This window comes from Ranitomeya imitator, chromosome 2 (assembly GCF_032444005.1).
Source record: "Ranitomeya imitator isolate aRanImi1 chromosome 2, aRanImi1.pri, whole genome shotgun sequence".
Taxonomy (NCBI): Eukaryota; Metazoa; Chordata; class Amphibia; order Anura; family Dendrobatidae; genus Ranitomeya; species Ranitomeya imitator.
Window position 1 is genome coordinate 652,729,557 of NC_091283.1, and position 17,752 is coordinate 652,747,308.

General features: G+C 45.2%; 1 protein-coding gene across 1 annotated transcript in view; it reads left to right on the plus strand.

Moving 5' to 3' along the window:
- Positions 1-11,631: 11,631 nt before the first annotated feature.
- Positions 11,632-17,752, plus strand: part of LOC138666785 (zinc finger protein 84-like) — a 65,985-nt gene continuing 59,864 nt past the window's right edge. The window contains exons 1-2 of the mRNA XM_069754959.1: positions 11,632-11,703; positions 16,349-16,479. Of these exons, the coding sequence (XP_069611060.1) occupies positions 16,402-16,479 (78 nt within the window). The 5' untranslated portion in view covers positions 11,632-11,703; positions 16,349-16,401. The remainder of the gene's footprint in view (positions 11,704-16,348; positions 16,480-17,752) is intronic.

The window sequence follows — 17,752 nt, forward strand, 5'->3', positions numbered from 1 at the left end:
TTGAATAGACCCAAATCCGGGACTGTCCTCTGTATACAGGAAGGTTGGCACTAGAGATGAGCCGATGGATTCACGGGTCTCTGGTCCAGCATGCAGGTTAGTGGAACATTGCTGCTGGACCAGAGGCCACAAACCTCTTAGGCTACTTTCACACATCAGGTTTTTTACGACAGGCACAATCCGGCGAGTTTTGAAAAAACTGGATCCGTTTTTTTTCCGCCGGAACCGTTTTTTTCTCATAGACTTGTAGTAGCGCCAGATTGTTTCATCCATTTTTTTCCGGATCCGTCAAAATTAGTTTTCCGGCAGCTGGAGAAAACGTCCAGAGGAATGTTCTCCATACAAATCATGCACATTTTCCGTTCTGGGGTCTCTCTCTCCCCGAACAGGAACTCCAAACTCTATCCCTCGACTTCATTGAAAAAAAAAAACAAAAAACGGATCCCTCGCATCAGTTTTTCACAATTTGCAATGGATCCGTTTTTTTTCAAAAATTTGCACGATCCTGCAAACCTGATGTGTGAAAGTAGCCTTACCATCTGGCACAAATACTGTGTTTTTCTTTTCTGCAGGTGTCCGCACTAAACTATGTAATAACAATCTTCTCTGGTTATTGCATCTTTGCAGCATTTTGTATGCCTTTTGCCCCTTATTTGTAGTTTTTTGTGCAGATGCGAACCCATGTTTTTATTATGCTTTTTATTGTACAGAAAAGATTTGATTCTGCACTTTAAAAGAGTAACTACAGTTGTTATTTTTCTAGATATGTTTTTTAGGCTACACATGAATTTCTGTGGAAAAAAATGCAGTTTTTACACTACATGTGAACAGGGTCTAAATGTGTAAGCAAAGCGGATGTGATTTCATGAAATCTCCGCACTCGGTGTGTCTAAAGATGCTGCTGTAGTCTGCGGTTTTGGTGCTTTTTTCTATATAGGCTTCTATGTGAGCCTGAAAAAACACAAGGGAAAAAAAAGCTGTTGCTTTTTTAAGTGCAAAATGAAAGCTTTTCTGTGCTATTAAAAACGTGGATTCACATCTGCACCAAAGGGGAACACATATAACAGAAATGCAGCAAACATGCAATAATCGGAGAAGATTGTGTGGTGAGGGCACCTGCAGGAAAGAAAGCAGTAGAAAAAATGCAGCATTTACGCTATGTGTGAACACAGCCTCAACGTAAGCATTTTTATTACCTTTTTATGGGTTTAATAGAGATAAAATATGACGGACATTATTTTTACGAACTCATGAAGTATTATTGTCTTAATGTCAAATTACAGAGTGCTTTTTTCCGAGAGCCACAAATAATAGACCTGGGTTAAAAGAACTAGCTGTGAATGAGCAAAGGTGATTTACTATTTGATAAAGGATAAAAACTATTGTAATTTAACAATAAAAGTAATTAAAAGTTTTTTTTTTTTTAATTTAAAAAATGTGTTGATGGCATGTGTGTTCTTAATTATATTCAAAGTTAAAATATTTTAAAATTTTATTCCCGGTGAAAAAAGTGAAGTGAACCCTTTCAGAATGAAAGTTGAATGTAGGATGACTGCGGGTATGTGCAGACGGTCAGTAATCAGCAGCGCTTTGGATGTAGCGCATGTCTGCTGCGTCCAAACTAAGTGCTGCCGGCTATTGAATGCAGGTGAAACCTCGTGGGTTAATTGAACCGTGCTGAATCACAGTGCCGAATACATTGACCGGCTGAAATCTATCTTGCGGAGGCTTGTGCCTCCGCAAGATAAATAGGCATGCTTCGGTATGTAAACACGCCCCGCATGTCCGTCTCCGCGGGTGATCCGCATGCGTCTCTGGACACGTAGTGGGCATGGGATTTCTTGTAACATCTGGATGGTGTGGGTTGGACTCTACACAACTAAGCAGCGTCCAACCCGCAGCGTTTACTGACCGTGGGCACCTATCCTCAAGTGTGAAGTAGGAGTGGGGATCTAGGTCAGCTAAAAAGTCCCTTATGTTAATTTTCACTGCTTTCCACATTTGGAGTTCCACACCGCCGAGGCTGGGAACTAGGTCAATAATGACGTAGGCATGGTAAAAAAGCTACATAGGGGAGAAACTGTAGAGGCTGTGAAGAGCCCATGGTGGAGAACTATAGAAGAAACAAAGGAGCGACATGTCTGAGAGTATAACAAATGGAGAGATCGAGGACTACTGTGGGTGAGTAGTATAAATTATTCATGTGCAAAGGCTAGTTTAAAAGTACATATGTATAAAGAAATATGCACTACTGGTTATTAAAATCTATACGTGTAAACATCACACATAAATATATACGGTATATAAAAGAAGTCTGTCATATAAAGAGATTAATTATATACAGCGACATAAATAATGTATAAACATATATAATTAAAAATTTACACTCCTAAAAAACATAAGATCCCATAAAATAATACATTACTGTATATCATATAAAAATACATCAGTAATCTCGTTTAGGCCTTTGGGTTTTAATGTATTAAGTTTATATATCCAGTATACTTCCTTCCTATTTACTTGTTGGATGCGGTTCCGTGTTTCTTGTGAAACATGTTCTATAGGATTTATACAATATTTCATTGAGACTTTTATTATGTACTAGATGGCAGCCCGATTCTAAAGAATCGGGAGTCTAGAATCCATATATACTTTATTTATTCAAATGTAAGAATAATACAATTAATAAATAATAGTAAGAAATAACAAAAATAATAGGCAGTATATGGAGAAAACACCAAACAAAAGTTCAAAATTGGTGTGAAAATGTCACTGAACCACTTCACAACTAAATATATATAGTTTTGGTAAATGGTATTATCATTTTTTTGACGAAATTCGGCAGGAGCTTGAAGAGCAACGTCACTGGGCCCGCCTCCACGCAGTAGAAACTTGCTGTGAGGTAAAAATTCAAAAATCACACCAAAATGGCGGGCGGAGTGTGTCACAGTACGGCACGTTTCTGATTGGTCGCTCGCAGCAGGCGGCAACCAATCAGACACTGGACACTGTTGACGTCACTTATCTCCGGACATTAGCTCCGGACATTAGCTCCGGACATTAGCTCCGGACAGGAAGTTGGCACAAATTGCAGGAAGTAGTATTCTAGGCAATTATATATTAGACTAGATGGCAGCCCGATTCTAAAGAATCGGGAGTCTAGAATCCATATATACTTTATTTATTCAAATGTAAGAATAATACAATTAATAAATAATAGTAAGAAATAACAAAAATAATAGGCAGTATATGGAGAAAACACCAAACAAAAGTTCAAAATTGGTGTGAAAATGTCACTGAACCACTTCACAACTAAATATATATAGTTTTGGTAAATGGTATTATCATTTTTTTGACGAAATTCGGCAGGAGCTTGAAGAGCAACGTCACTGGGCCCGCCTCCACGCAGTAGAAACTTGCTGTGAGGTAAAAATTCAAAAATCACACCAAAATGGCGGGCGGAGTGTGTCACAGTACGGCACGTTTCTGATTGGTCGCTCGCAGCAGGCGGCAACCAATCAGACACTGGACACTGTTGACGTCACTTATCTCCGGACATTAGCTCCGGACATTAGCTCCGGACATTAGCTCCGGACAGGAAGTTGGCACAAATTGCAGGAAGTAGTATTCTAGGCAATTATATATTAGACTAGATGGCAGCCCGATTCTAAAGAATCGGGAGTCTAGAATCCATATATACTTTATTTATTCAAATGTAAGAATAATACAATTAATAAATAATAGTAAGAAAAAAAAAAATGGCTGCACTCACCAGCTCTTGACAATTCTTGTTATTTAAGGTACAGTTACACACACATTAGGAAAATAGCCAGTTAATAATAGGCAATAGTTCTTTGCAGGAATGCAGATATTAATAAATAGGCAGTTTATATTGCAGAGAGATTGCTGGGCAATAATGGACAATGTCCTTATGTGGCAAATAATAGAGCAATATACCCAATGTGGCAAAGAAGAGGTTAATAAACGGCAGTCTCTCAGTATAACAGTCAGTGAATAATAGGCAGTATATGGAGAAAACACCAAACAAAAGTTCAAAATTGGTGTGAAAATGTCACTGAACCACTTCACAACTAAATATATATAGTTTTGGTAAATGGTATTATCATTTTTTTGACGAAATTCGGCACGAGCTTGAAGAGCAACGTCACTGGGCCCGCCTCCACGCAGTAGAAACTTGCTGTGAGGTAAAAATTCAAAAATCACACCAAAATGGTGGGCGGAGTGTGTCACAGTACGGCACGTTTCTGATTGGTCGCTCGCAGCAGGCGGCAACCAATCAGACACTGGACACTGTTGACGTCACTTATCTCCGGACATTAGCTCCGGACATTTGCTCCGGACATTAGCTCCGGACAGGAAGTTGGCACAAATTGCAGGAAGTAGTATTCTAGGCAATTATATATTAGATAAAACTATAATGAAAGCGCCAGTCCATGATTAAGAAATGATTTTCCTATGTTTGACCTATGAGAGTTTATCCTATTGTGCAGGGGTTGTGTTGTATGTCCGACATATTGTTTCCGTCACTCGCATCCATTTACATATATTTCATAAATTGACATATATGTAAGATGATCATTAATAGGGAATATTTCACCCACAGTGAATGAGGAGATGGTGGTAGAACCATTGCAAATAGAAAGACAGGATAGACAGTTTATATTGTTACATTTAAAAATTATTCGTATTGGACCGTGATCTGAGTCGACTTGGAGCTGTTTTTTTTTTAATTACCGTATATGGGCTCTGAAGAATGGCAAGCCTGGGTTTTTGGATAGAGGTTTACCTAAAACAGGATCATTTAAAAGGATGTACCAGTGGTCCTGATTTTTTTTTTCTTTGTACAGATTTCAGATTTCCTTGTGCCATATACACTGCTCAAAATAAATAAATAAAGGGAACGCTAAAATCCCACATCCTAGATATCACTGAATGAAATATTTTAGTTGCAAATCTTTATTCATTACATAGTGGAATGTGTTGAGAACAATAAAACATAACAATGATCAATGTAAATCAAAATGAATATCCCGTGGAGGTCTGGATTTGGAATGATACTCAAAATCAAAGTGGAAAATCAAATTAGAGGCTGATCCAACTTCAGTGGAAATGCCTCCAGACAAGGAAATTATGTTCAGTTGTGTGTGTGGCCTCCATGTGCCTGTATGCACGGGCGAAGCTATCATGGGGCAAGTTGAGCCCTTTGCTTCAGGCGGCATTCCTCACTGAAAGACAGGGGGCGGCAGAGTGGCGGTCAGAACATCTGGTGCCGACTCTCCATAATCCCTGAAATTTGCTGTCACTAGTGCGGTGCGCGCGCCCCTGCTCACAACCCACTGTGTGCAATATTAGCCGGTCATCCCTGCACCTGCAGAGCAGCACACACATATTGGCTGCTGTGTAGAAACAGGACCTGTGATGAGGTCACAGGAGGGGAAGAGTCACGGGTCACATGATCGGGACCTCCATGGACTGCAGGACTCTGCTGTGCTGGTTGCAATGGTAAGTGTGTGTATGAGGTGTATGGAGCGGAGCTGAATGTGTATGAGGTGTATGGAGCGGAGCCGTGTGTGTATGAGGTGTATGGAGCGGAGCTGTGTGTGTATGAGGTGTATGGAGCGGAGCTGAATGTGTACGAGGTGTACGGAGCAGAGCTGTGTGTGTATGGAGCAGAGCTGAATGTGTACGAGGTGTATGGAGTGGAGCTGAATGTGTAAGAGGTGTACGGAACGGAGCCGTGTGTGTACGAGGTGTACGGAGCGGAGCCAGGTGTGTATGAGGTGTATGGAGCAGAGCCAGGTGTGTATGAAGTATATGGAGCAGAGCCGGGTGTGTGCGAGGCGTATGGAGCGGAACCGCGTGAGTACGGAGTGGAGCCGTATTTGCAAGGTGTACGAAGCGCAGCCGTGTGTGTAGGAGTAACTATGTGTGGCCGTTATACAGTATGGAGCATTATGTGAGCCCATTATACAGTACTAGATTGTGGCCCGATTCTAACGCATCGGGTATTCTAGAATATGCATGTCCCCGTAGTATATGGACAATGATGATTCCAAAATTCGCGGCAGACTGTGCCTGTCGCTGATTGGTCGAGGCAACCTTTATGACATCATCGTTGCCATGGCAACCATTATGACATCTACGTCGATACTGTGCCCGTCGCTGAATCAGAAACCTGAGATGTCTACGTCCTTTATGACATCATCGTCGCTGTGCCCGTTGCTGATTGGTCGAGGCCTGGCGGCCTCGACCAATCAGAGACGCGGGATTTCTACGTCGATGCTGTGCCGGTCTCTGATTGGTCGAGGCCGCGGGATGTCTACGTCCTTTACTATCCACTTGCTATTCAGCGGTGGATGCCGCGATGACAGCACCCATATAGGCTGTAACTTTTCTCTCTGGATATCCAATACTATATTGGTAGCAACCTCCGGGCAGGCCATATAGCCACTTGAATCTATACATTGTCCCAGTAAACGTTTGAAATAAAAATCATCCTTGAATCAGAATATCGAGTTCCATCATCATCCTTCAGGAGCGCATATTGCTGGGAAAGTTTCTTCACACCACAAAGTTGAGTGCCGGGTTTTGTATTATTTGCTGATTACGGTTTGGGAACCTACCCGTGCACCTCATACGGTTGTGCACACGTGTTTCTAACTACGTCCTTTATGACATCATCGTCGCTGTGCCCGTTGCTGATTGGTCGAGGCCTAGCGGCCTCGACCAATCAGAGACGTGGGATTTCTACGTCGATGCTGTGCCGGTCTCTGATTGGTTGAGGCCTGGCGTGTTATGAAAGGTAATTCAGTACCACAATGGACATAGAGGTCAGCGCACATACAGTGACCTGGCAAAAACCCAAAAAACCAGAACGAGCTCTGAGACGTGAGAACTCTGTTGACCGCAATCCCTAATCCTCTCCAACCACACTAAAGGCAGCCGTGGATTGCGCCTAACGCTCCCTATGCAACTCGGCACGGCCTGAGAAACTAGCTAGCCTGAAGATAGAAAATAAGCCTACCTTGCCTCAGAGAAATACCCCAAAGGAAAAGGCAGCCCCCACATATAATGACTGTGAGTTAAGATGAAAAGACAAACGTAGAGATGAAATAGATTTAGCAAAGTGAGGCCCAACTTTCTGAACAGAGCGAGGATAGGAAAGGTAACTTTGCGGTCAACACAAAACCCTACAAAAACCACGCAAAGGGGGCAAAAAGACCCTCCGTACCGAACTAACGGCACGGAGGTACACCCTCTGCGTCCCAGAGCTTCCAGCAAGCAGAAAAAAACAAATTGACAAGCTGGACAGAAAAAAACCAGCAAACAAATAGCAAAGAGGAACTTAGCTATGCAGAGCAGCAGGCCACAGGAACGATCCAGGAGGAAACAGGTCCAATACTAGAACATTGAATGGAGGCCAGGATCAAAGCACTAGGTGGAGTTAAATAGAGTAGCACCCAACGACTTCACCACATCACCTGAGGAAGGAAACTCAGAAGCCGCAGTACCACTTTCCTCCACCAACGGAAGCTCACAGAGAGAACCAGCCGAAGTACCACTTGTGACCACAGGAGGGAGCTCTGCCACAGAATTCACAACACTGGCGGCCTCGACCAATCAGAGACGCGGGATTTCCAGGACAGACAGACAGACAGAAAGACGGAAAAACCCTTAGACAATTATATATATAGATGGAGCATCATGTGAGGCCATTATACAGTATGGAGCACTGTGTGGCCATTATACAGTATGGAGCATCATGTGTGGCCATTATACAGTGGAGCACTGTGTGGCCATTATACAGTATGGAGCATCATGTGGGGCTCATTATACTGTATGGAGCAATATAATGGCCACACAGTGCTACATATCATGTTTGGCCATTATACGGTATGGAGCACTGTGTGGCCATTATACAGTATGGAGCATCATGTTTGATTATACAGTATGGAGCATCATGTGTGGCCATTATACAGTATGGAGGACTGTGTGGCCATTATACAGTATGGAGCATCATGTGTGGCCATTATACTGTATGGTGCATCATGTGTGGCCATTATACAGTATGGAGCATCATGTGTGGCCATTATACAGTATGGAGCATCATGTGTGGCCATTATACAGTATGGAGCATCATGTGTGGCCATTATACAGTATGGAGCATCATGTGTGGCCATTATACAGTATGGAGCATCATGTGTGGCCATTATACAGTATGGAGCACCATGTGTGGCCATTATACAGTATGGAACATCATGTGGGGCTCATTATACTGTATGGAGCAATATATGGGGCTCATTATACTGTATGGAGCAATATATGGGGCATGTTATTCTGTATGGAGCAATACATGGGGCTCATTATTCTGTATGGAGCAATATATGGGGCTCATTATTCTGTATGGAGCACTGTGGTTCCCAGAATACTGTATGGAGGACTATACTGTCTGATTTATGACCTATTGTAGAATGCACAATAGTTATCACTCATGTAATGTATGGGGGGACTGTATATGAGATGGGAGCCCTATAGGGGGGCTGTACTGTATATGTGTTTGGGGGGGCACCGTTTTGAAGTTCGCCTCATGCAGCAGTGTGGCTAGGTTCACCCCTGCCTGTATGATGTAACACCCCAGGGTCCTGGTTGTTACAGTGGCATTGATTACCTCACGGGAGAGTGACGTCATGCTTGGAAGCGAGGAAGGATCCCTTTAACAGGTATTCAGCACATACAACACCGTTCTGAGTCCAGGCCAGAAGGGGGAGCTCTACACCAGACTTCAGGGGAGCTGCTCTCTCTGGTCGGGAGGAGGAGTCAGTTACTAGGCAGTTAGAGTTAGACAGTGGGTGAGAAGAGAGCGAAGAGTGAGGAAGGAAAGCTGGGGCCGTGCAGACGAGTGATTCTGCAGCTCCTGGGAAGGAAAAAAGGGAGCATAGTAACTTGTAAAGACTGAAAGGAGGAAGAAGCACAGGCGAGCGACCATTGGGGATGACGGCTACAATTGGGCTACCTCCCTGCAGAGTGCAGATCTGGTAGCCAAAAGACCAAGGTTGTGAGGGACTCCAGGACTTACAGCAGAAACCGGCAGGACAGCTGGACTTCACGTCACCTGTCCGCCCTAACACCTAGGTGACACATTGGCACATAGAGCCCGGGTCATGATAGAGACCCTGTAAAAAGGCTCGAGCCACCTGTCATACGGGTTAGTGTCCCACCTTTGAGGAGGGCAGAAAGAACAGCGAGGACCCTGACTGTAGCCACAGGCAGTAAGGGACTACACCAAAGCGATAGTAGGAAGGCTATCATGTCCAGCTGGTAAAGGGGACTCTGAACTCGCTTCCAAGCCGGCTGGACCCTGCCTGTACCTGTGATCTGGTGCCCTGGACTGCAGTTGCCTGAAGCCTACAGTAAACCAGGTAAAGAGACTGCAAACCTGTGTCCTCCATTCTTTACTGCACTGGATTTGGAATGATTCTCAAAATCAAAGTGGAAAATCAAATTAGAGGCTGATCCAACTTCAGTGGAAATGCCTCAAGACAAGGAAATGATGTTCAGTTGTGTCTGTTGCCTCCATATGCCTGTATGATCTCCCTACAATGCCTGGGCATGCTCCTGATGAGGTGGCGGATGGTCTCCTGAGGGATCTCCTCCCAGACCTGGACTAAAGCATCCACCAACTCCTGGACAGTCTGTGCAACGTGACGTTGGTGGATGTTGTGAGACATGATGTCCCAGATGTGTTCAATCGGATTCAGGTCTGGGGAACGGGCAGGCCAGTCCATAGCTTCATCTTGCAGGAACTGCTGAAAAACTCCAGTCACATGAGGTCTGGCATTGTCCTGCATTAGGAGGAACCCAGGGCCAACCGCACCAGCATATGGTCTCACAAAGGGTCTGAGGATCTCATCTCGGTACCTAATGGCAGTCAGGCTACCTCTAGAGAGTACATGGAGGGCTGTGCGACCCTCCAAAGAAATGCCACCCCACACCATTACTGACCCACTCCCATACCGATCATGGATGTTGCAAGCAGCAGATCGCTCTCCACAGCGTCTCCAGACTCTGTCATGTCTGTCACATGTGCTCAGTGTGAACCTACTTTCATCTGTGAAGAGCACAGGGTGCCAGTGGCAAATTTGCCAACCCTGGTGTTCTGTGGCAAATGCCAAGCGTCCTGCACGGTGTTGGGCTGTGAGAACAACCCCCATCTGTGGACGTCGGGCACTCAGACCATCCTCATGGAGTCGGTCTCTAACCGTTTGTGCAGATACATACACATTTGTGGCCTGCTGGAGATCATTTTGCAGGGCTCTGGCAGTGCTCCTCCTTTTCCTCCTTGCACAAAGGCTGAGGTAGCGGTCCTGCTGCTGGGTTGTTGCCCTCCTACGACCCCTCCAAGCTTCCTGGTGTACTGGCCTGTCTTCTGGTAGCGCCTCCAGCTTCTGGACACTACGCTGACAGATACAGCAAACCTTCTTGCCACAGCTCGCATTGCTGTGCCATCCTGGATGAGCTGTACTACCTGATCCACTTGTGTGGGTTGTAGAGTCCGTCTCAGGCTACGAGTGTGAAAGCACAACCAACATTCAAAAGTGACCAAAACATCAGCCAGAAAGCATTGGTACTGAGATGTAGTCTGTGGTCCCCACCTGCAGAACCACTCCTTGAGTGTGTCTTGATAATTGCCAATAATTTACATCTGTTGTCTATTCCATTTGCACAATACTGTACTCGTCAAAAATGAAGTTTTATGCTTAATAGTGTAATTTTATTTGCAAGAAGTGATTTGTAGCGATAAGCAATACGTTTCAGACAATTTAGTGGCCTTGGTCACATAGTCGCACTGTGCAGGGAACATATGCTACTGTGCCCCCTAGCGATGCATAAGAAGTATGGCCAGTCTGTGAGGTATAGGGCAGCCGCCAATCGGTGGTGGTACAGCTGCAGGACTTCATATCCAATGCCACTACATTGGCCCAAACGTATTGCTTGTCGCTACAAATCACTTGTTGCATATAAAATTACACTATTAAGCATAAAACTTCATTTTTGACGAGTGCAGTATTTTTCGGAATCATTGACTATTGGGACACTCGGTCTCTTCTTACTAGCACCGTCCACCGGCCTGAGACTGTGTGATCTCTGCATCCCTAGCTGTAGCTTTGAACATGCCACCATAATGCCAGCTTTCTTGTTTGAAATCGCCTGAAGAGAAAAGATTCTGACGTGGGCATGATGTCCTTGTGTTGGCAATGTGATATCAGTGTATCAGACAGCCTGTCCACAACACATATGATATATGAAGGCCCATTTCTGTGCCAGTTCTCAATGTTTTGCAGCTGCTTTCAAGTGAATTCACCTCAGGGCTCCTCACGGCATTGTGTATGCTCATTAAGACTGACGAGGAAGAAATTGTGAAGAGAAGAAGACACTGGATAACAGATTGGAGGAATAAGATACTAACCACTGCATCGTGAGCTTTGCCCATATATTGTGCAGCTAGACAGGCTACAAGAAAATGGCCGCCACCTTAACCAATGAGAGTCATGGGGCGCGGCCAGGGTTGCATAGCTACGGCCTGCAATCAAAATACCAGGGTGAAATGAGAGGAAGTAAAGTGTCATAACATCCAGGTCAGAGAGGTGAGGAGGGGCGGTACAGAGCCTGGCAGAGACACTGGTGAGGCGGCAGTGGGTAACGTACATGTGCAGGAGCCCTGCGTCCTGACTGATTAGTGCAGCGTGGCGTTGTGTGCTTATACAGGAGCAGTGCGCTGCAGTGTCCTCTGTGGAATACAGATTCCAGGGTCAGGGGGACTGCTGTGACTACTGTGCATAAAGAGCACATACAGGTGGCACATGCTAGAGTGTGTTATCTCCTGGCAAGGCCGGTTTTAGGCAAAGTGGGGCCCCCGAATGCTGACATGTTGTTCCATCACACAGAAACATTCTGGTTGTAGTTACAAGCGCTGAGTTCAGGCCGGTAAGTGAGTGTGATCGACTATACTGAAGTCCTTCAACGCTTGTTTCCAGGCCTCTTTCCACCAGCTGAGGAATAATGATGGGGACAGAATGATCACTAGTAGATCACTAACAGATCACCATACATATCATGTTATCAGCAGTAGATCTACAGTTTACACCGGTGATGTGCTGCTGAGAACAAGGATTTCTGTTCCGGTATAAACAGTCTAATCACTCAATGAATAGGCAGCATTTTTCTTGTTTACTATAATGCACCCCATAGTCCTCCGTATAGCATAATGCACCCTATAGTCCTCCGTATAGCATAATGCACCCCATAGTCCTCCGTATAGCATAATGCACCCCATAGTCGTCCGTATAGCATAATGCACCCCATAGTCCTCCGTATAGCATAATGCACCCCATAGTCCTCTGTATAGTATAATGCACCCCATAGTCCTCCGTATAGCATAATGCACCCCATAGTCGTCCGTATAGCATAATGCACCCCATAGTCCTCCGTATAGCATAATGCACCCCATAGTCCTCCGTATAGTATAATGCACCCTATAGTCATCCATATAGCATAATGCACCCCATAGTCGTCCATATAGCATAATGCACCCCATAGTTGTCCATATAGCATAATGCACCCCATACATATCCATATAGCATAATGTCCACATAGTATAATGCACTGCGTAGTCATCCATGTAGTATAATAGACTCCCAATATCTTCCCTATTGTATAATGCAACCCATAGTCCTCCATATTGTAAAATACACCCCTCATAGTTCTCCATATAGTGTAATGCAATCCTCATAGTATAATGCACCCCACAGTCCTTCATAGTGTATAGCGCATTCCCCCAGACCTCAATACTGTATAATACAGGTCCCATATAGTATAATGCACTCCCCATAGTAGTCCTTGATATAGAATAACACAGCCCCACAGTCCTGTAGTCACCTCTCCTCATACCCTGCATTTGTTCTCTGCAGCGCTTCTCAGCAGCTCCACTGCTTGGCACAGCATGGCGTGCAATGAAGTGGCATTATCACGCTCGCTGCGTCAGTGGCTGAGGGGAATGATAGGAGAGCAAGTGTCATCTGACGCTCTTTCCTTCACCATTGCTTTCAACTGTATCGGCATCTATGATGCTGATACAATTGAATGTGCAATGTGGGGAGGGAGGTGCTGGCACCGGACCCCTCTGACTCGCGGTACAATAGCAGCTTTCATAGTGTGCCACTATTGGTAGTACACCACTGGCTGTGAGCCCCTGGTGGAGTGGGGGTCCTAGGCAAACGCCTAGACTGCCTATCTTTAACACCGGCCCTTTCTCCGGGAGTTATGATGCCCTTTGATCTCTATGGTCACCTGGTCACGCAGCAGGCCCGTTCTTCTTTCATCCCTTGTTTTGCTGTCATTTACTCTAAAAGTGAGTAACCGTTAAAAATGGACGAGGGGCAGTGGCCTAACTTGAAGTTTGTGGGCCCCAATGCAAAATCTCCTACTCTGCCCCCAACTATCACAGGATTTTAATAGTAATGGTCTTTTCTTACCAAACTCTCCCCGCTCCAATCTGTCCTGAATGCTGCAGCCAGGATCATATTCCTTACCAACCGTTACACCGATGCCTCTACCTTGTGCCAGTCATTACACTGGCTACCCATCCACTCCAGAATCCAGTACAAAACTACTACCCTCATCCACAAAGCACTCCATGGCTCAGCACCACCCTACATCTCCTCTCTGGTCTCAGTCTACCACCCTACCCGTGCCCTCCGCTCCGCTAATGACCTCAGGTTAGCATCCTCAATAATCAGAACCTCGCACTCCTGTCTCCAAGACTTTACACGTGCTGCGCCGATTCTTTGGAATGCACTACCCAGGTTAATACGATTAATCCCCACAGTTTTAAGCGTGCCCTAAACACTCATTTGTTCAGATTGGCCTACCGCCTCAACGCATTAACCTAACTATCCCTGTGTGGCCCATTCAAACAAACAAAAAAAAAACATATTTGGGTTCCTCACATCATGTTCTCATTCACTTTATGCAGTTAATAGCCCTCTGTGTCTGTACTGTTACATACTTAGGCAGTTAACTGGTTCATGCAGCTTTACATGAACACCCGAGCCTTACACTATGGCTGATCCGAATAACTAAAGCAATTGTTACCATCCACCTCTCGTGTCTCCCTTTTCCTCATAGTTTGTAAGCTTGCGAGCAGGGCCCTCATTCCTCTTGGTATCTATTTTGAACAGTGATTTCTGTTATGCTGTAATGTCTATTGTCTGTACAAGTCCCCTCTATAATTTGTAAAGCGCTGCGGAATATGTCGGCCCTATATAAATAAAATTATTATTCTTATCTGGTAAAGGGTCTTTTTGGGCCCCCTAGTTTCCAGGACCTCAGCACCTATTATAGTTATGCCCCCAGTGAGGGAGGGGTAGTATTCTCACAGTGTATGAAGTTGTGGTTTGTAATATGGTGGGTGTCTAGGGAGATTTAGGGGGTGTATATTGATAGTGAGATGTGCATAATGAGGTGTGTGTCTGGGGGGATTTAGAGATACAAATAAGTGAGAGTGTTTTTAATGGTTTGGGTTTGGGGATTGTTTGTTCTCTCATTTGGTATCTGTAAGAGTGGTTTACAGTCCTGTCCCCTGGTCTTTAGTATGTATGTCAGTGCTGAACATCCTTATCCAGGGATCAGGTGAAGAGTAATGGCAGCCTTCAGATTTGGTTCTCCTTATTGTAGATTAGGTGACGCAGTATTCAGATATGTCAAAGCAATAAAACTGAACAGTGGTTAGCACTGCATCCTTGCAGCGCTGAAGTCCTGGGTTCAAATCCCACCAAGGACAACATCTGCAATCAGTTTGTATGTTCTCAAAGTGTTTGTGTGGGTTTCCTCCTGGTACTCAGGTTTCCTCCCACACTCCAAAGACATACTGCTAAGGAATCTAGATTGTGAGCCCCAATGGAATCACTGATGATTGTGTCTATGAAGCGCTATAAGTGAATAATATAAATCTTAAAAGAGTTCTCCGTGAATGTGATATGAATTGCCCTTGTCACACATTTCAAACTGCAGCCTGTCCTAGTCAAGTGTGTGGGTGGGTTGTAGACTGAAGAAGCACAGCTCAAGATGGATCTCGACTGTCATCATGAACAAACATACTTCACTCAGCCGCAGCCTGGGACTGCGATGAGAAAAATAAATCCCCTTGCTGCATCCTCTTCCGTGCTGATTTCTGCTTATTCAGTTTGACAGCATTACAGCAGGAGGCAGAGACTAATTGAGCATGCAGCAGGACTGAGGCTGGGCAAAACAATTAATAAAGGACATTGTGCTCAGTCAGCCCTAGGGGACTAAACGTGCAGTGTAGTAGTAAAATGATGGTAATACGAAGATGCAATGACCCATCTGAATAGAGTACAGGAGTGTAGAGGGGCCGCCCTTCAATATAGTCATGGGTGCAATTGGCATCAGAACGGACCTGTAACCTTGATTGATTTTAGCACTTAATTGCTACTGTAATAAATTAACAAAGACTTTTAAGTGGTTAAACAGCAACAGTCAGAGCTAGCTAACACAGCCAGCACCTGCAGTGTATGGTTTTGGCTTGGATCCTGAGCCCGTTCCATAAAAACACCTCTCATCCCTATATGGGGGATGTTGGGAGGGGTTAACTGTGTACTTAGTGTGTGCATTTAGAATAGTCTTATGTAAGACTAAAGTTAATGAGACCATCTCCATTGCAGCGTGCACCGCTCATTCCTACAGCACTGACTTCTTTTGTCTACATTTAATTCTTTGGCAATCTGTATTACGTGTTTGTGTGGGTTTCCGCCGGGATCTCTGGTTTCATCCCACACTCCAAAGACATACTAATACGGAATCTAGATTGTGAGCCCCAATGGGGGCAGCATTATTGTAAAGCGCTGTGGAATATGATAGTGCTATATAAGCAAAGCATAATAAATATTACTGGTAAAGTTCTGGTTCCGAGATCGAAACATTAATAATATATCCATGGATTGTTTGTGGCAATAAAATCCTTCTGTATTTGAGTTCCAAGTTTTCTTACTAATGTATTCCGGGATAGGATCGTACTTGTGCACCTACTACCAGGAGTACCCTACCTCATTTTCACTACTGTTAATGAGTCGGAACTCCATCCAATTGACCAATAGGTTTTATCTAATGCTGAGTATATGATTACACCTGTAAGTTACAATAGATAACAGCCTAATAGTACAATGTTCTTTGGTGAGTTCTTTTCCACCTTGATACTGTGGTTACCTTTGAGTCTCTCATCTACAAGTAATTCATTTGTTTTTTTTGACAGGTTGCTGGGTCAAGATTAAATATTGCGAAGGTCATCAAAGCAAGTCATTGAGGATGGTTGAAGAAACAAGAAATAATACTGACTTGATTTTAAATCTAACTCTGGAGATTATATTCTTGTTGACTGGAGAGGTAAGAATTTCTATACATACCAAAGTGACAATCCCATTCATGACCTTTGACGTACCCTTATATCATGGTCGGGTAGGAGTTCCAGACTGTAGAAGTATGTGTGTGATATGGCGATTATGTGCACATAGGAGCTGTGCCTGCGTGATAGTCACCGGGAGATCAGCTTATATTATAGCCGATCCCTGGCTGTCCGTGCCAGGAGTTGTACCCCTACTACTCCCGTCTGTTTATCCCCTTAAGTCTATGTGCACACACTCCGGATTTGGCTGCGGATCCGCAGCGGATTGGCCGCTGCGGATTCACATTTGTTTTCCATGCGGTTTACAGTACCATGTAATCCTATGGAAAACCAAATCCGCAGTGCCCATGGTGCAGAAAATACCACTCGGAAACGCTGAGTTGTATTTTCTCTTTCCCCCATGATGGCACCAGGGAGAGAGAGGGATCAGCCCTCAGGGACAGGAGACATACAGGTGAAAAAGGCAGTACTTCTCAGTTAGTTTCCTGTCCCTGATGGGGAACCTACAGCACGTACCTTGAGATCATCGTGGGATGCCGGGGGCCGAGCCAGTGCGATTTAGACAGCGGGGCTCCCTGCCTCGGCTGGGGCGGTTGTGTCCTCTTCCCCGAAGCACCACCGCCGGGGTCGGCGGACCTTGGGGGTGCGTTGGGAGAGGCAGTGAAGAAAGGACAGAGTCTGCCTCTCCCGGGAAAAAAGAGAAAAAAAAAATATCCTCCATGGCGGTTGAGTGACAGCGGTCACTTGGGGAGGATCCCGCGCCGGAGCGACTTCAAGACGGCGTAAGGGTGACGGCGGTCACCTCATTTTTGCACGCCGCAGACCCTGACTGCAGCGCACCCCGCTGGGTATCCCTGGAGCTCGGTGTGAAGCTGAGACGCCGGTGCACGCGTGTGTGAGACCCCCTATGACGTGTGCGATGCAGGGCATTGCTGGGTAATCAGTAATGCGCATGCGCTAGGGATGTTTCCGGCGGCGGCACGGTGCATCCCTAGAAAATCAGTGATTGCGCGACGCCGCATTACCTGAGAGCGGGGAGCGCCTATGGAAAGATATTTAAACCCCTGAATGGGGGTAAAAAAGTGCCCAGTCATCATGAGTGACTATGAGCAGCCAGAGAAGCGGGATGTCCAGGTGCAGTCCCCTCAGCAGGCTCCAAGGAGGCACCAGCAATGCCAGCACCCACAGCGACAGCAGCGCAAGGGAGACATTTCTTCCCAGCAGCGTAGCAGCATTGGTCGTTCAGGGTCTCAG